A 19,476-nucleotide genomic window follows, 5' to 3' on the forward strand; every position below is an offset into this window, starting at 1 on the left:
AGTTATTAGTTTGAAGTGTTAAGTGGGTTCTAGAAAACTAGTTTCAGAATGGCACTCTTTTTTTATATTTCGTTATTTACATATTGATTATAGCAGCAATATTATAATTAAAAGCTTGTAGTTTAGCAGATGAGCTACATCGTGTCTAGTTTCAAAATATGGTCTCTATAATTCCATCTTTGTGTCTTTTAGGCCCAATAGACACTATTGTTAATGGTTTGAAATAATATTAATTAAAAATGAATTTTCGTCTAATTTTGTGTGGATTTCTAACATTCATTCTCATACCAAACACTGAAATAATTAGGAAAAAAATGGGCATAGTTTTCATATGCTTTAAATTAGGGTTTGGAAACATCTTCTAGGTAAAAAGTCATTGTAATTATATAATCGGCAATTGAAAAGCATATATGCATAATTATTCCAGTATATTAGTTGTATAAAAAATAAAAAAGTAGTAGGGTTAGGCTTTTTAGCAAACTGAGAAAAACAGTTAAACCTGTTGATTTAACTGTTTTTCTCAATCTCAGTCTGGAAAATATAATTTCTTTACAATTTGTAATGAAAGCTTTGATTGTAGCCTACCTATATATTTTTTTCATATACAGGGTCATAACATTTTTTTTAAACTTTAGAATTTTTTTTTCTCATTTAAGTTCTTATTTTCTGAGTAAAGAAACGGACCAAGAATACAAAAATTCACAAAACCCAATATGACAAAAAAAAATCAGAATTTCTGTGTTTTTTTTAATATCTTTCTTACATATATCCCCTTCAATTAATGAAAAATCAATACCTCAGCTCCAACATTTAGTAGGTCTAGTAAGTGAAATAGTTTTTATTTATGTTTGAAATTTCCACAGATTTGTAGATTCCTAATGTTAGATATTGTTTAATTTGTTTTCTCACTTCAATTAGACCTGCAAGAAAAAACATCAAATTGAATCAAGATGTTGAAACAGAGGCATGTTGTGAGAAACTGCCTCCACAAATGTCTGCTATACAGAGATACAAAGATGTTTAGCCAAGTGAATGCTTCATGTAACAGTAAGCTCATAGCTCTTGAAACTTTCTGACTCATTTCATGGTTTACTTTTATGATTTTAATTCAGCCCCCACAAATAAAATAATTCTGCTCAAAGCATGTCTTCATAACACACCATCTTGATTAATTTTACTTTTAATATGCTATAGTTCGAATGCATAAAAGGCCTGGACTGAAAGTTACTCGAAATATGTTCCATAATGCTTTTTTTTAAATTTGCATTTATTTTTGCTTTTATATGCCTGTGGATTGTTGATTGTGAAACAAATTCAATTTAATTAATTTGGCTTATTTAAATTGTGAACTTAAATAATCTATTCATAGTCTTAAGCAGAATTTTGTTATAGATAGTATGTAGTTATTCACTAATCACAGCATATTTTTGATGGCCAGATTTTATCAGAGTGTCAGATGAAGTTAGGGAAGCAATACATGCCAGAAAGCCTGTTGTAGCTTTGGAAAGTACCATAATCACCCATGGCATGCCATACCCTCACAATTTTAGGTTTGTAGCACCATAATTGCACCCGCAAAATAAACTTTTGTTGCAAAATACGTGCACTTTCAACTTTAAATTTGTATCCCAAACTTGTGTTCTTTCCCAGTGTTGTGTGGAACTTTCTATTTTGAATTTTTTTCTTGTCTTTTTTTTTTTTCATATATTCTGTCCGTAAAATATAAACAGTGTAAACATTACTTGACTAAAAATGAAGGATTTAAAAATTAAGATTTTAAAATATTTAATATGTTTTTAAAAAGAGCATGAAAAGCATTAAAAAAAAACAAAATCTCAACTTGATAGATATTTTCGGTAAAGCTCATGGTTGCTAAACCGAAAAGTCTCGAGTTCGAACCCTCGGGCAGATGAGGCTCGTTAGCTGGGGACAGCCACTCTTCTAGGAGAGACAACTCCAAAATTAAAACAACTGCTGCCTTGTAGTTTGTTCTTGGTTGGACAAAGGCTATGGAAGCAAATCCAAAAAGAAAAGCAGGCTGAAATTGGAGTCAATGGCCTCAATGGCGCATAACCAGTTGACACGTACCGCTTAATTGTGTTGTAGGCTTGGTCGAGTCGGCAAAAAGCTCATGGTTGATAAATGCGAACAAAGTCTCGAGTTCAAACCCACTGGCAGATAAATCTCCTTCAACACTAATAATTAAGAACGAAGAAGAAGAAGAAGATTATCCTTTCAGTGATACTGGCAGAATAAAAAATTAATATAAATTCTGAATTGTTGTCCTACCAGTAATTTATTTTCATAAGAACAGGGTGTTTTGTATTTAGTCTTGTATAACTTTGTTTAAGAAGAATTACACCATTTTTTTAGGCACACCACGTAATTATTTATAACTTTGACCACAGCACAGCCTTGAGTGTGGAGAGAAGGGTCAGAGAAAATGGAGCGGTCCCTGCTACAGTAGCTGTTTTGAACGGGAAACTCTGTGTTGGTAGGCCATGCTTTTATTTTGTTGGTGGGCCATGCTTTTATTATGTTGGTGGGCCTTGTTTTCATTATGTTGGTGGGCCATGATTTCATTATGTTGGTGGGCCATGTTTTCATTATGTTGGTGGGCCATGTTTTCATTATGTTTGTGGGCCATGCTTTCATTATGTTGGTGGGCAATGTTTTCATTATGTTGGTGGGCCATGTTTTCATTATGTTGGTGGACCATGTTTTCATTATGTTGGTGGGCCATGTTTTCATTATGTTGGTGGGCCATGTTTTCATTATGTTGGTGGACCATGTTTTCATTATGTTGGTGGGCCATGTTTTCATTATGTTGGTGGGCCATGTTTTCATTATGTTGGTGGGCCATGTTTTCATTATGTTGGTGGGCCATGTTTTCATTATGTTGGTGGGCCATGTTTTCATTATGTTGGTGAGCCATGTTTTCATTATGTTGGTGGGCCATGTTTTCATTATGTTGGTGGGCCATGTTTTCATTATGTTGGTGGGCCATGTTTTCATTATGTTGGTGGGCCATGTTTTCATTATGTTGGTGGGCCATGTTTTCATTATGTTGGTGGGCCATGTTTTCATTATGTTGGTGAGCCATGTTTTCATTATGTTGGTGGGCCATGTTTTCATTATGTTGGTGGGCCATGTTTTCATTATGTTGGTAGGCCATGGTTTCATTATGTTGGTAGGCCATGGTTTCATTATGTTGGTAGGCCATGTTTTCATTATGTTTGTGGGCCATGTTTTCATTATGTTGGTGGGCCATGTTTTCATTATGTTGGTGGGCCATGTTTTCATTATGTTGGTGGGCCATGTTTTCATTATGTTGGTGGGCCATGTTTTCATTATGTTGGTGGGCCATGTTTTCATTATGCAAGTGGGCCATGTTTTCATTATGTTGGTGGGCCATGTTTTCATTATGTTGGTGGGCCATGTTTTCATTATGTTGTTAGGCCATGTTTTCATTATGTTGGTGAGCCATGTTTTCATTATGTTGGTGGGCCATGTTTTCATTATGTTGGTGGGCCATGTTTTCATTATGTTGGTGGGCCATGTTTTCATTATGTTGGTAGGCCATGTTTTCATTATGTTGGTGGGCCATGTTTTCATTATGTTGGTGGGCCATGTTTTCATTATGTTGGTGGGCCATGTTTTCATTATGTTGGTGGGCCATGTTTTCATTATGTTGGTGGGCCATGTTTTCATTATGTTGGTGGGCCATGTTTTCATTATGTTGGTGGGCCATGTTTTCATTATGTTGGTGGGCCATGTTTTCATTATGCAAGTGGGCCATGTTTTCATTATGTTGGTGGGCCATGTTTTCATTATGTTGGTGGGCCATGTTTTCATTATGTTGTTAGGCCATGTTTTCATTATGTTGGTAGGCCATGTTTTCATTATGTTGGTGGGCCATGTTTTTATTATGTTGGTGGGCCATGTTTTCATTTAATTTAATTCCTCACATAGTTTGCCTGATCATGTATTTACTTTCTTCCACTGTTGTAGCTGACATTATTATTATTTACTGTTCAAAATTTTGTGTTTTCTGTTTTGTTTTGCAGTAGAACTTGTATTTTTTCTGCACTGTTTACAGAAAAATTTGACTACTTGTCCCTGTTCTTGTCCCCAGTGGGGGTTAGGGGGGTCATAACCACCCCCCCCCCCCATAGACCCCTCAGTATATATATAAAAAGTATGAGGGGGGTGCAAATCGAAAGTTTGAGGGAGGGGGGGTGCAAATTGAAAGTTTGTCCCCGGGTAAAAATTGGACCCCCCCCCCCCCCTTGAGATGATCCTGGCTACGCCACTGCTTGTTCCTGTACATGTGTCTGTACTTGTCCCTCTCCATGTGCCTGTACTTGCCCCTGTACATGTGCCTGTACTTGTCCCTGTACAAGTGCCTGTACTTGTTCCTCTACATGTGCCTGTACTTGTCCCTGTACATGTGCCTGTACTTGTCCCTGTACAAGTGCCTGTACTTGTTCCTCTACATGTGCCTGTACTTGTCCCTCCACATGTGCCTGTACTTGCCCCTGTACATGTGCCTGTACTTGTCCCTGTACAAGTGCCTGTACTTGTTCCTCTACATGTGCCTGTACTTGTCCCTGTAAAAGTGCCTGTACTTGTCCCTGTACAATACAAGTGCCTGTACTTGTTCCCATTTCTGTACAGGTCTGTGTGATACAGAACTGATCTTGTTGGCAGAAAAAAATTCAAACCTCATCAAAGTTTCTCGGAGAGATCTACCATATGTCTTAAGTCAGGTGGGTACCACACCCATGCCCTAACCCTAATCCTGTCACTCAAAACATTATTAAAATTACGATCCTAACAGCACTATGGAAAGACAGTAAAAACCATAATGCTATATTTTAGTCCTATTTGCAGTTTTGACAGAACCAAAGATTCTGAATAATAACAACCTTAAGTTTGGTAATTTATTTAGTGTTTAAAATAAATAAATGGTGGCAATACAATATATTTATTTTTCAGGGTTTAAGTGGAGGAACAACAGTTTCTGGGACAATGATTGCTGCACATCTAGCTGGGATTCCTATCTTTGCCACAGGAGGAGTGGGAGGTGTCCATAGAGGGGCGGAGACAAGTAAGTTATGGTGGAGGAGTGGGAGGTGTCCACAGAGGGCGGAGACAAGTAAGTTGGGGTGGAGGAGTGGGAGGTGTCCACAGAGGGGCGGAGACAAGTAAGTTATGGTGGAGTGGGAGGAGTCCATAGAGGGGCGGAGACAAGTAAGTTATGGTGGAGTGGGAGGTGTCCATAGAGGGGCGGAGACAATTATGTTATGGTGGAGTGGGAGGAGTCCATAGAGGGGCGGAGACAAGTAAGTTATGGTGGAGTGGGAGGTGTCCACAGAGGGGCGGAGACAAGTAAGTTATGGTGGAGTGGGAGGTGTCAACAGAGGGGCGGAGATAAGTAAGTTGGGGTGGAGGAGTGGGAGGTGTCCACAGAGGGGCGGAGACAAGTAAGTTATGGTGGAGTGGGAGGAGTCCATAGAGGGGCGGAGACAAGTAAGTTATGGTGGAGTGGGAGGTGTCCATAGAGGGGCGGAGACAATTAAGATATGGAGGAGTGGGAGGTGTCCACAGAGGGGCGGAGACAAGTAAGTTATGGAGGAGTGGGAGGAGTCCATAGAGGGGCGGAGACAAGTAAGTTATGGTGGAGTGGGAGGTGTCCACAGAGGGGCAGAGACAAGTAAGTTATGGTGAAGTGGGAGGTGTCAACAGAGGGGCGGAGATAAGTAAGTTGGGGTGGAGGAGTGGGAGGTGTCCATAGAGGGGCGGAGACAAGTAAGTTGGGGTGGAAGAGTGGGAGGTGTCCATAGAGGGGAGGAGACAAGTAAGTTGGGGTGGAGTGGGAGGTGTCCATAGAGGGGCGGAGACAAGTAAGTTGGGGTGGAAGAGTGGGAGGTGTCCATAGAGGGGAGGAGACAAGTAAGTTGGGGTGGAAGAGTGGGAGGCGTCCATAGAGGGGCGGAGACAAGTAAGTTGGGGTGGAAGAGTGAGAGGTGTCCATAGAGGGGAGGAGACAAGTAAGTTGGGGTGGAAGAGTGGGAGGTGTCCATAGAGGGGCGGAGACAAGTAAGTTGGGGTGGAGGAGTGAGAGGTGGCTATAGAGGGGCGGAGACAAGTAAGTTGGGGTGGAGTGGGAGGTGTCCATAGAGGGGTGGAAACAAGTAAGTGGTGGGGTGGAGTGGGAGGAGTCCATAGAGGGGTGGAGACAAGTAAGTTGGAATAATGGAGTGAGAAGAGTTGACAGAGTACGGTGCGATAGAGGTGTAGGAGGAGTCCACATATGGAAGGAGACATGTAAGTTGGGGTGGAGTGGAAGGAGTCCATATAGGGTCAGAGACAATTTATGGTGGAGTGGGAGAATGTGATCATAGAGGCGGAGAAAGAAAGCTTCAGTGGAGTGAAGGAGTCCACAAAGGGGCACAAGAAGTAATTTATGTTGAAGTGGGGGCAATTTATTGATGGGCGGAGACAATTAAGTTGGGCTGGAGGAGTGGGAGGAGTCCACATAGGGGCGGAGACAAGTAAGTTTGGATGTAGGGATAGTTTCTTCTTGTTTTTCTTCTCTATGTTTTTAACATCACACATAATAAACCAGTTTTAAAGAACATATTTTATTTTTATGTGCTTTTTTAACATACTATTTTACTGTAGTTGGTTTATTAATTAAACTTATTTTTTTTTCTAAACTGCACACTTAGAGTCAAATTATAAAAATGTATATGTACAAATTAAATATTTTATGTATTTGAAACGACCAGGCTTTGACATAAGTGCAGACTTAACAGAACTAGGTCGCACACCTGTTACTGTGGTGTCTTCTGGAATAAAGTCTATCCTGGATATCCCCAAGACTTTAGAATACCTGGTATGTCCTGTGTCTTTTTTCTTGATATATGATTGATTGCCCTGTTATGGATCAGCTTCTGTTAAAATCTGGGGGGGGGGGGGGAGTGAGTGAAATTAACCAAGTGTCTCAAATTAGTGTGTAAGTTTTTATATTTTAAAACTTTGCTCTGTTGAAAAGTGTTGGGACTAATCATCAGAAGTGCAGATATAGTTGTGTACATTTACTACTCTGTCCTTAGGACATGAAGGGATTGAGTGGCTAGTACACACAAATATATGACCTATAACCTTTTATAGTGGAACCTAATATTGTCCCTGACCTTGTAGGAAACTCAAGGTGTGTGTGTGGTGACCTTTGGCAAAGACAAGAATTTCCCAGCATTCTTCTCACCGGATAGTGGCTGCTTGTCACCTTACAATGTGCAAACACACCTGGAAGCTGCTCAGCTAATTAGTAAGTTTTTTCTTTCCGGAATGTTTTTTTAATCATTTTTTTTTCTATTGTCTTTTTGCTAGCCCACATCTGCAAGTCAACCTGTGAATAAAAGCTTAGATCATAAAAAGAAAAATATTTTATCCATTTACCAGTAGTTTTATTTTTTTAGACTCTATAAAACCTGAATTCTTCAAATATTTAGATTGTTTAAGATTCTTCTATGATTGCAGAAAATGTGTACAGAAATGTTGTACATAAGGGTTAATATATATACAAATACATCAAAAATGGCCAATTCAATTGGATATATTTTACAAAATCTTTACAAATCCTTTTTTTTTGCATGCCCTTGGTGCATAGCTAGTATGCTTATTAGCCAGATTTTCAACTTAAAATAAAATACCTTTGAAATATCTTAAGGTCTAAATATCTGATCTGATCAATACATATAAAAAAAATCCTCATGTCAAATATCTTCAATATTGTAATATCTCCAGATACCCAGCTCAAGTTTGGACTGACCAATGGAACTCTAGTTGGTCTGACTAAAAAATATTCTAATATCTTCAGATACCCAGCTCAAGTTTGGTCTCACTAAAAAATATTCTAATATCTTCAGATACCCAGCTCAAGTTTGGACTGACCAGTGGAACTCTAGTTGCTGTGCCCATCCCTGCAGAGTTTGCAGCTACAGGGGAGATAATCCAACATGCAATTAATGAAGCTCATGAACTGGCTAGGTAGTTATCTCTCTTTTTGACATTGTTAGTGTTCACAAATCCCTAAATTATTGTTTCAACATACGATTATGTTCATAGCTGTGAATTGTTTTTTGTAGTGCTGCTTTTAATGCTACCGATTTAAAAAGTTATTATGGTGAATTTTACGACAAAATTTACTAGTAACTTCACCAAAAGACATTCCTTTTTCATTTTATCCTTGAATCTGTAGGCCTACTATAACTATGTCAAAAACATTTTACTTTCAGAAAAAACAACGTAACTGGCAAGGAAGTCACACCTTACGTCCTGAAGACGATAAATGAATTAACAGAGGGGGAATCTCTTGTAGCCAGTATCCTTTGTCACTCTGTTCTAGGACTTCATTGATGACAGATTTTTAGTCTTTCACCTTATTCCATTTAACATCAAAGATATTAATTTATTAAAATTCTATGGAGGGGTTAAATCTACTATAGTTGTTGCAATCCAACATAGTCATTTTAAGTGATTTAACTGTAACTTTAGGCTCAGTTTGAGTTTTGTAAGGTTGAAAAATAATTTCCTTAACCCTTGTGTAGACATAGCTCTTGTAGAAAACAATGCCTCTGTGGCTGCTGGGATTGCCCTTTGTCTGTCCCAACTTGAGAGTGGTGTCCCCTTAGAGCAGATAGCCACACCCCCTCAGACAACTTCCTGTTCACTCCTGTCGTCCCCTGCTCTCAAGTCTGCCTTAGAGGACTCAGCCAACAAGTTGAAGAAAAACTTGCCTTCAGACAGTGTGCCCACATGTGATAAAAGTAAACTTTGTGGTAGGCCTGTAGGTGAAGAGTTCTGTTTTAAAATATAGTTTACACAATCATGTAATCCCCTAGACAAAATTTTGAAAATATATTTAAATTTTATTGAAAAAAAAAGATTATTTTGTACCTGATTTTTTTTTCATCATTTTTTAGTGTATATATTGTGAGTGGGTCAATTGTATCTATTTGAATGTTTAGATTGTGATTGAATCAACTGTTTTTATTTTAATGTCTAGATTGTAATTGGGTCAACTGTTTCTATTTTAATGTCTAGATTGTGATTGGGTCGACTGTTGTGGATTACAGTGTCCAAGTTAATGACCCTAAATTTCAGGTCAGTTGCTACCGTCAAGAAATTTATTAATTATTAATTTATTTGTACCAGCAGTTATAGTTTAAGCTTTTAAATTTACTGTAGCAAAAATTTAATTACTCTTTTGTTTAATTTGGTAAGACTGAACACTGACAATAAATAACATGCCATATGTTTAAACCTGTTTGTTTTAACCCTCGTCAGCTAAATGGTGGCACATATCCAGGCAAAGTGTCGCAGTCCTATGGTGGTGTAGGCAGAAACTTGGCTGATTGTTTGAGTCGCTTAGAATACAATCCAGTTTTTTTATCTGCAGTAGGAAATGACTCACATTCCTCTGCAATGTCAGCCTTTTGTGGCCACATGGTGAGACAACCTTTTTTCTTTTATATATAGAAGTCATTATTTAATTACAAAATTGCCTGTTAACGGGAAGAAAAGAATTTGATAGCTGCCAATTACTCTCTTACGTAATTTGGGTACCAATCAAAGCTGTGTGGACTCGGATTTGAACCCAAGACTTTCGGGTTATCAGTCTAGTGTTCTAATGTTAGACCACACCGTCCCATATCGCTATCTATAAAAGTTACTAAATATACTAACATAACGCTGTTTTTTTTAAATATAAAAAATGTTTTTTCACATTTTTTTCACTCTAAAATAAAAAAAAATTCAGCATGGGGTTTATGTAGTTTTGATATCTTTTTTTAAATATCTTTCTTTGTTACGAACCAAACATAAACATAAATATGTATGTCAGGTTGGTGAGTGGGACAAAATCACACCATTTGGAGTATGTTAAAAGGTATTGGTCATTGGTTTCTGTTGGCTGTTAGATTTGTTGGCATAGACATTTTTTTGTTCATTTTTTTCCTGAGATTCGTTTTGTTTTAGATTTTTTTTTATTGACTTTGACAAAATTTATTTCTTTAAAATAAGAGACAATTTTCAGTATGTTTGAAAATGTGCAACAATTATTTAACTACAATAGAATAGTTTTGAATTGATTATCTACATAGTTTTTAGTTATTTTGTAACTAGTTGTAATAGTAATTACTGGTTAATTTTAAAATGTCAACGCTGTAAATTATTATACTTATTATGTTGTTCTCTTAATCTAAATTATTTCAAAATAAGAAATTACAATTTTATATTGCTTTCACATGGTCAGATAAATATTGTGATTTTGTGAAAAAGAAAAAAAAAAAAGAAAATTAGTTAAAAAACAAAAGGATATTTGGTAAAATATTTTAATAATGATGTACAAATATGTATATACAAAGTTAATAATTGTATTAATTTATGAATTGAAGTAATAAAATAATTTTTGATATATTTATATATGGTTTGATAAAGGGTGTTTTTGTTTTTATGAATGATTTCACCCAGTAATTGTAATTAATGAAGCGTGTTTTTGTTTTTATGAATGATTTCACCCAGTAATTGTAATTAATGAAGCATGTTTTTGTTTTTATGAATGATTTCACCCAGTACTTCTAACCCAGGATCTGAGTTCAGTACAAAAAGTTCCAGAGATGTCCACAGCCTCCTGCTATGTCCTCCTGTCCCAGGGCAAGTTTCTGTTGGGTATTGGGGACATGGACATCAACTTTAAATTTGACATTGATCATGTAAGTTGGTTCAGGTATTTATAACATTTTAAATAAAGGCATAAATCTGATAAATAATTTAATACCTTGAGCTTATTTTTTCATTGGGTGTTTGGAAATCTCTAAAAAAATTATACTCTTGTTCTTTTATAAAGAAGTAGATTTTTTGCATTTGTCTTTAACCTTTAGGTGAAAAATTTTGAATCTCTGCTTGAATCAGCACCTATTGTCGTGCTAGATGGAAACTTTACGCCTCAAGTCATTCACTCTGTTGTTACTAAATGTGCCAAATTTTCTGTACCAGGTGGGTCAAATTGAATGTATCAAAACTATTATAAGGGGTCATCCTTAAATGACGTCACGCTTTTTTTTGACGATTTTTACCCCCCCCCCCCCCCCGTCACGTCGTCACATAAAGCCAGATCCCCCTAAAATGACGTCACACCTCAGCCTACAACCCCCCCTCAAAACTCAAAATTGCTGTTGAATTTTTCTTAAAACGTCGATATTTTTCCAAAATCTTGCCAGAACTCTGTCAACATAGAGTACTTTGATCAATTCCTATTACAATTTATTAAAACAGTTTTCTAAAATGCAAAATAACGGCTAAAACTAATTTTCTAACATAGCTTTTTTACAATGCAAAAAGTTACTTCACACCATCTGAACCCCCCCCCCCCCCTCATAACACACCGTCACAAAATTACGGATACCCGAAAGTCTAGAGTTAAAATCCAGGTCCAATTTAAGTCAGTGGAATGTCCCTGAGTTAACCCAGCTCTGATGGCTACCTAACTCACTTTAAGGAAAGTAAAGGCGGCTGGGCAAAGTGCTGACCACATCTTCCCTTCATATGACAAGGTCAAGAAACAGTTGAAAGCTACGCAAAGTCAAAAGAGGATTCTTTTTTTTTACTAATATAATACATTTTAAAGATTTTAACTTAAATTTTTCAAAATTTCAATATTATTTTCAAACAATTTTACAATTATTAAATAAATTTAATTGAGTCAACCACTTGTTTAAATTCTTCCAGTTTGGTTTGAGCCTACAGACCTGTTCAAAGCCAAAATCCCATTTGAAACAGATGCCTGGAAAAATTTAACCTTTATATCTCCTAATTTGGGAGAGCTCATCTCTATGTACCAAAGCTTTTTAGCAAAGACGGGTCAGAAGGAGATGGAAGGTTTGATTAACTGTCGTGAAAATATTTGCTACCGTTGACATAATTTTTTTTTAAAACCTTAAATAAAATATTTACAGCAATTTATCTAATCAAAATTTTTTTTTTAAATAATATTTTTTTGTGTAAGCCCTGCTAGGGGGGGGGGGGATACCTTAAAATCTACCCTACCCTTCCCTAGGCTTATCTACTTAACTACTGTCCGGTCAGTGCAACCGTGGTAGAACCCACAGTGGTTAAACCCTAACCTTAGTCTAAATAAAAAAAGAAAAACTTTTACAATTCAATAAAATTTATTTCATGGAACCAATGAAAATAAAAAATGGAAAAACTACTGAATACACAAAACAGACAAAACAAAACCAAACAACACAGTTTATATACAACAAAACATTACGTTCGACCATTTGCTGGTGTTGCACCGACTTATGATGTCTAGGATGGTCCAGGCCCTGACACACAGAAACCTCCCTTCATCCATTCTCGACATCCAAAAGTCCACACCAAACAAAACACTACGTAAAACCACTACGTACAATACATTACGTAGAAAACAATACGTACACACAAGCGTTTTACACTAAACAAAACAATTCATATATAACAAAACACCCAGCCAAGTTGCACAAGCAACCTCACTGGAAGGGGGGGGGGGAAGAGAAAAAAAAAAGGAAAACATAAGAAAAATGCATGGTAATGGCAGATATATACATAAATATATACACAAGTTCAAAATGCTACCTACTACTACTATCTAGCTAAAGCCTCGAGTAAAACTAATCCTTACTATACAATTCTAAAAGCAATTCTCAAAAACAACTAACCACTGTCTAAAGAAGAACTAGCAACTTAAAAATAACGTGTAAACAAATTCATTGTAGAACCAATCTTTCCTACACAAGGAGCAGCCCGAAGCCATTAGTCTACATAAACAACATCTATATTGATAACATAAAGTTAACACACTCCGCTAAGGCCCCAATGAAGGCAGACACAAAGCAAGCGATACTCAACATGACGTTGCACGAAACAGCACACACATTAATTTTAAACAACCTAAAAACTCGAGGCAACTAAAATATACTAATCTAATTACTGTCTAACCAACTGACTATTGACTAAGCCAATCCTAGTCAATAACAACACATCATAAAACAATCAAGTAAATGCACACACGCATTCACACTAGTTTAGGAAACACTCCTAAACACACTGGCCTAAACCACGTGGTCCGAAACACACGCCAAGGGTTTAGAAAACATCAAAAATACATTTTAATTCAAAATAACAAAATAACACACCACGTGCATACCAGACATGCCGATGCTCACTATCTCGTTTTAGACGAAAATGAAAGAAAACGAGAAACATCGACAGTCGCATTCATACAAATCACATAAAGATAAAGTATAAAAAAACAAATACCTCCACGCGTGCGGTGCGCCACGCAGAAACCTGACCCGACCTACATCTCGCCGCGGGTCAAAAAAAGGAAGAAAATCACTCCGAGCGGTCAATTTATACTGACCGCTTCGGACGGAAGGGGACTCCGTGCCGTTCCCCATTGGACCACCATGCACTCCCAGATTCGCAACAAATAAAATAATACAAAATAAATAATCCATTCACCCGCTCACATTTGTAAATATTTATTTAATTTTACCATTTTCATAATGTAGAAAAAATTTTTTGGCTTACAAAATGTTTTTTTAGTAAACATTTCGGAGGAGTCCTCAAGCCTGGATGAGATTTTGGAGATATCTGTTCCCATGTGCCGGCATTTGGTCAAACACATTCCAGTAGTTTTACTGACCCTAGGGCGCCATGGTGTGCTACTCTGTCACAGTCTAGGCAACATTCAGCAGTTGCTTCCCCTACCATTAGACAACAGAAGCAGGGTAGGTCTCTACTAATTTAAAAAGCATAAATCACAAATTGATAAGAAACAATCTAACGCTTGGAATTTAACAAGTTTTCCTCTACTTTCCCACAGAACACATTCTCAGCTACATATTACCCAGGGTTCAGCAAGGACATGGAACCTTCTAGAATTGTTAGCGTCTCAGGAGCTGGTGATTGGTAAGACTTTTCTACTTTACTTGTACACATTAGACTGTAGTCACAGCTCAGCGCCTCGTGACTGGTAAGACTACTCTACTTTACCTGTACACATTTGACTAGTGACAGCTCAATAGCTAGTGAGACTACTCTACTTTACCTGTACACATTTGACTAGTAACAGCTCAGTAGCTAGTGAGACTACTCTACTTTACCTGTACACATTTGGCTGTAGTCACAAGAATAATTTTACTCTCCCAGGATACCAGGCGTAACAAAAGACATCATAAAATATTTTTACTAGCTAAGTTTGGTTACAGTTTATGGCAGTGTTTGTGTTATCCCAGATAAAATGCTGAGTTGTTTTACTAAGCCTCCTTTACGCTGGTTGTTGCCCTTTAATTCATCTAATTGTTATACCCAACACAATTTTTCTTTTGTGTATCATTTTGTAGTGGTTTAAATAAAAATAAATATTACAGTGCTATATCAATATTAGTGAGTATTGTCAACTCTGGATATCAATATTACTTTGTTATAATTATTTCAATTCCTCAAACTTTACAGGCACTATCCTAGCCTGTATGATGCTGTGGTCACATATCCCATCTACCTATCTCTTTACAGAGATGGTTCTTTTATCCCTTGTGTCATTGGGGCACTAAAATAACCCTGTTATGTCTAATGTTGCTATCCCTGCCACAGCTCCTGCATCCTCTCATTCACATCAGGTTATAACAATAACCCTAACTTGGCTTACAGCTTGTATTGTTTCAGTCTAACAACATCTGTGTCCACCCACTTACATCAGGCTTATAGCAATAACCCTAACTTGGCTTACAGCTTGTATTGTTTCAGTCTAACAACATCTGTGTCCACCCACTTACATCAGGCTTATAGCAATAACCCTAACTTGGCTTACAGCTTGTATTGTTTCAGTCTAACAACATCTGTGTCCACCCACTTACATCAGGCTTATAGCAATAACCCTAACTTGGCTTACAGCTTGTATTGTTTCAGTCTAACAACATCTGTGTCCACCCACTTACATCAGGCTTGTAGCTTTAACCCTAACTTGGCTTACAGCTTGTATTGTTTCAGTCTAACAACATCTGTGTCCACCCACTTACATCAGGCTTGTAGCTTTAACCCTAACTTGGCTTACAGGTTGTATTGTTTCAGTCTAACAACATCTGTGTCCACCCACTTACATCAGGCTTATAGCAATAACCCTAACTTGGCTTACAGCTTGTATTGTTTCAGTCTAACAATATCTGTGTCCACCCACTTACATCAGGCTTATAGCAATAACCCTAACTTGGCTTACAGCTTGTATTGTTTCAGTCTAACAACATCTGTGTCCACCCACTTACATCAGGCTTATAGCAATAACCCTAACTTGGCTTACAGCTTGTATTGTTTCAGTCTAACAACATCTGTGTCCACCCACTTACATCAGGCTTGTAGCTTTAACCCTAACTTGGCTTACAGCTTGTATTGTTTCAGTCTAACAACATCTGTGTCCACCCACTTACATCATGCTTGTAGCTTTAACCCTAACTTGGCTTACAGGTTGTATTGTTTCAGTCTAACAACATCTGTGTCCACCCACTTACATCAGGCTTGTAGCTTTAACCCTAACTTGGCTTACAGCTTGTATTGTTTCAGTCTAACAATATCTGTGTCCACCCACTTACATCAGGCTTGTAGCTTTAACCCTAACTTGGCTTACAGCTTGTATTGTTTCAGTCTAACAACATCTGTGTCCACCCACTTACATCAGGCTTGTAGCTTTAACCCTAACTTGACTTACAGCTTGTATTGTTTCAGTCTAACAACATCTGTGTTCACCCACTTACATCAGGCTTATAGCTTTAACCCTAACTTGACTTACAGCTTGTATTGTTTCAGTCTAACAACATCTGTGTCCACCCACTTACATCAGGCTTGTAGCTTTAACCCTAACTTGGCTTACAGCTTGTATTGTTTCAGTCTAACAACATCTGTGTCCACCCACTTACATCAGGCTTGTAGCTTTAACCCTAACTTGACTTACAGCTTGTATTGTTTCAGTCTAACAACATCTGTGTCCACCCACTTACATCAGGCTTGTAGCTTTAACCCTAACTTGACTTACAGCTTGTATTGTTTCAGTCTAACAACATCTGTGTTCACCCACTTACATCAGGCTTATAGCTTTAACCCTAACTTGACTTACAGCTTGTATTGTTTCAGTCTAACAACATCTGTGTTCACCCACTTACATCAGGCTTATAGCTTTAACCCTAACTTGACTTACAGCTTGTATTGTTTCAGTCTAACAACATCTGTGTTCACCCACTTACATCAGGCTTATAGCTTTAACCCTAACTTGACTTACAGCTTGTATTGTTTCATCAGTCTAACAACGTCTATGTCCACTCACATCAGGCTTGTAGCTTTAACCCTAACTTGGCTTACAGCTTGTATTGTTTCATCAGTCTAACAACATCTGTGTCCACCCACTTGCACCAGGCTTGTAGCTTTAACCCTAACTTGGCTTACAGCTTGTATTGTTTCATCAGTCTAACAACGTCTATGTCCACTCACATCAGGCTTGTAGCTTTAACCCTAACTTGGCTTACAGCTTGTATTGTTTCATCAGTCTAACAACATCTGTGTCCACCCACTTGCACCAGGCTTATAGCTTTAACCCTAACTTGGCTTACAGCTTGTATTGTTTCAGTCTAACAACATCTGTGTCCACCCACTTACATCATGCTTGTAGCTTTAACCCTAACTTGGCTTACAGCTTGTATTGTTTCATCAGTCTAACAACATCTGTGTCCACCCACTTGCACCAGGCTTATAGCTTTAACCCTAACTTGGCTTACAGCTTGTATTGTTTCAGTCTAACAACATCTGTGTTCACCCACTTACATCAGGCTTATAGCTTTAACCCTAACTTGACTTACAGCTTGTATTGTTTCAGTCTAACAACATCTGTGTTCACCCACTTACATCAGGCTTATAGCTTTAACCCTAACTTGACTTACAGCTTGTATTGTTTCAGTCTAACAACATCTGTGTCCACCCACTCACACCAGGCTTATAGCTTTAACCCTAACTTGACTTACAGCTTGTATTGTTTCATCAGTCTAACAACGTCTATGTCCACTCACATCAGGCTTGTAGCTTTAACCCTAACTTGGCTTACAGCTTGTATTGTTTCATCAGTCTAACGTCTGTGTCCACCCACTCACACCAGGTTTATAGCTTTAACTTTAACCCGTATCAATATGTTTTGTTCCAGCCTTGCGGCTACAGTTGTGGCTGGCATGTTGGCAGGTGACCCAGCAGACGTGTGCATCAAGAACGGCCTGTGGGCGGCCTACCTGTCCCTGCTGTCTGCCAGCGCAGTGCCGGACACCATCACAAGGGCCAGCATAAAGACGCAGACAGACTTGCCATACGTGCCTCTAGATAAAAGTTCTCTATGCTAGATCTTATATTATTTTTTGGTTTCTTAGGGATTCATCAATTTTACACATGTTGGTTAGTGATTTTGTGCTATATATCAATGTTGAAGTATAGATGCAATAGACCTACTCTACATATCAGTAATGAAGAATAGGTACAATGGACCTACTTGACCATTATTGAAGTATAGATGTAGTTGACCTACTCTACATATCAGTAATGAAGTATGGATGCAATGGACCTACTTGACCATTATTGAAGTATAGATGTAGTACACCTACTCTACATATCAGTAATGAAGTATGGATGCAATGGACCTACTTGACCATTACTGAAGTATAGATGTAGTACACCTACTCTACATATCAGTAATGAAGTATGGATGCAATGTACCTACTTGACCGTTATTGAAGTATAGATGCAGTACACCTACTCTACATATCAGTAATGAAGTATGGATGCAATGGACCTACTTGACCATTACTGAAGTATAGATGTAGTACACCTACTCTACATATCAGTGATGAAGTATAGATTTGGCAAAGCTTGAAGCTAATCAAATCCTATCAAATTGTGTAGATTCACCTCTACAGTTCAGACAGGCCACACCAGTTACTGTATACAATGGCAAGACCCTGTGAGAGGGTTATGGTGTTTGGTCTTGTCCTGGCTTTTTGGGCATTGTGTGTTTGTGTTGAACCAATCAACATTTTATTCATCAGTTTCTAGAGATAATGAATAGATCATCTCTAATTTTTTTTTCTTCTTACTTGTTTGGTTTCTACTGGGTATGTTATCATGTTTTTGAGCTTTACATAGCACAGAAACCTTAATGGTAAAGGTGACCAAATTTTTTTTTACCAATTTGGTAGGAACAATAAGTCTTGAGCATTCTAGTTTTACAAGGACCAATAACACTTGAGCATTCTGGTTTTATAAGGACCAATAACTCTTGAGAATTCTGGTTTTATAAGGACTAATAACTCTTGAGAATTCTGGTTTTACAAGGACCAATATATCTTGAGAATTCTGGTTTTATAAGGACCAAGGACCAATAACTCTTGAGAATTCTGGTTTTATAAGGACCAATAACTCTTGAGAATTCTGGTTTTAAAAGGACCAATAACTCTTAAGCTTTTTTCTTTTACAAGTTATGGTAACTCTTGTTGATAAATCTGGATTTACAGGGTTAAATAAAATTGTTGCTTATTATGTGTTAATGTGAGCACAAATTTTCATCTCCCCATTTCATAATCATAACTGCTGTATCAGTATTATTTCTTTGACTATGTTTTTTTTTTCTTCTCTCTCTCCCTTCCCCCCTTGTTGTACTTATACCTCATCATCTATGAATCTTGTTAAACAAAATTATTTCTCATAAGCAGCTACAGACTAAACAGAAACGGTTCAGTTTTTACATGCTCAATAAAATACATTTTATCCTGTTTGTTTTCTTAACGAAACTGGTTATGTTTTTTAAATAACCCATCTATTAATAGTCGCTCAAAACAAGGATTTTTTAACGTGATTTTGTTCAAAACTGTTGAGCCCATTCACAATCACATCTGATCGTCTGCCCAGTGACTAAGAATGAAATCTATTTATAGTTCACATCCCACAATCAAAAACAAATTTTTTTATCCACCTATACTATATAAAATTTAACAAGTGATCCAGTTGAGTTTTGCAGTTGAGGAATGATAACATGCTAGTTTTATGATCGCATAATTTAGCTAGTTGTATGATTTATGATTCAGTAGAATGTTAAAGAAATAGCAATATAAACAGAAAGTGATATTTAAACATCTAGGGTAGACAGAGGTGGAATGGTAGGTTCGGAACCCGTTGGGTTTAAAGTGTCTTTACTCGGACTTAATCCTGTACCTCGGTCTACCCTAGGCGACGAATATCACTTTTTGTTTATACTGCTATTTCAGTAACAACGCCTGCTTCCCCCCCCCCCCCACTCTACTAGTAAAATGTTAAAAGAACTACCTAAAACTATTGGTAAAT

At 37.4% G+C, this 19,476-nt stretch overlaps 1 protein-coding gene across 1 annotated transcript; it reads left to right on the forward strand.

Annotated features, from left to right (window-relative positions):
• The first annotated feature begins 922 nt into the window (after window positions 1-922).
• LOC131940979 (uncharacterized) lies at window positions 923-17,668 on the forward strand. Its single transcript, XM_059299924.1, has 18 exons — window positions 923-1,047; window positions 1,439-1,550; window positions 2,409-2,494; window positions 4,678-4,769; window positions 4,999-5,110; window positions 6,795-6,901; window positions 7,210-7,336; window positions 7,938-8,058; window positions 8,307-8,392; window positions 8,619-8,857; window positions 9,115-9,174; window positions 9,358-9,519; window positions 10,659-10,784; window positions 10,953-11,067; window positions 11,800-11,949; window positions 13,660-13,844; window positions 13,940-14,025; window positions 17,297-17,668. Exons 1-18 carry the CDS (start codon window positions 951-953, stop codon window positions 17,484-17,486), a joined length of 2,253 nt encoding a protein of 750 aa, XP_059155907.1. The 5' UTR covers window positions 923-950; the 3' UTR covers window positions 17,487-17,668.
• Window positions 17,669-19,476: the final 1,808 nt, after the last annotated feature.

This window comes from Physella acuta, unplaced genomic scaffold (assembly GCF_028476545.2).
Source record: "Physella acuta isolate Inbredline_101_S28 unplaced genomic scaffold, ASM2847654v3 ptg000336l, whole genome shotgun sequence".
In the NCBI taxonomy this organism is placed as follows: domain Eukaryota; kingdom Metazoa; phylum Mollusca; class Gastropoda; family Physidae; genus Physella; species Physella acuta.

Bases quoted from the DNA above. Each gene is read 5' to 3' on its own strand.
- LOC131940979 (XM_059299924.1), top strand. From the start codon at position 951: ATGTTGAAACAGAGGCATGTTGTGAGAAACTGCCTCCACAAATGTCTG. The intron at 2,495-4,677 runs GTAGGCCATGCT...ATTTCTGTACAG, and splicing joins GAACGGGAAACTCTGTGTTG to GTCTGTGTGATACAGAACTG. The intron at 5,111-6,794 runs GTAAGTTATGGT...TGAAACGACCAG, and splicing joins CCATAGAGGGGCGGAGACAA to GCTTTGACATAAGTGCAGAC.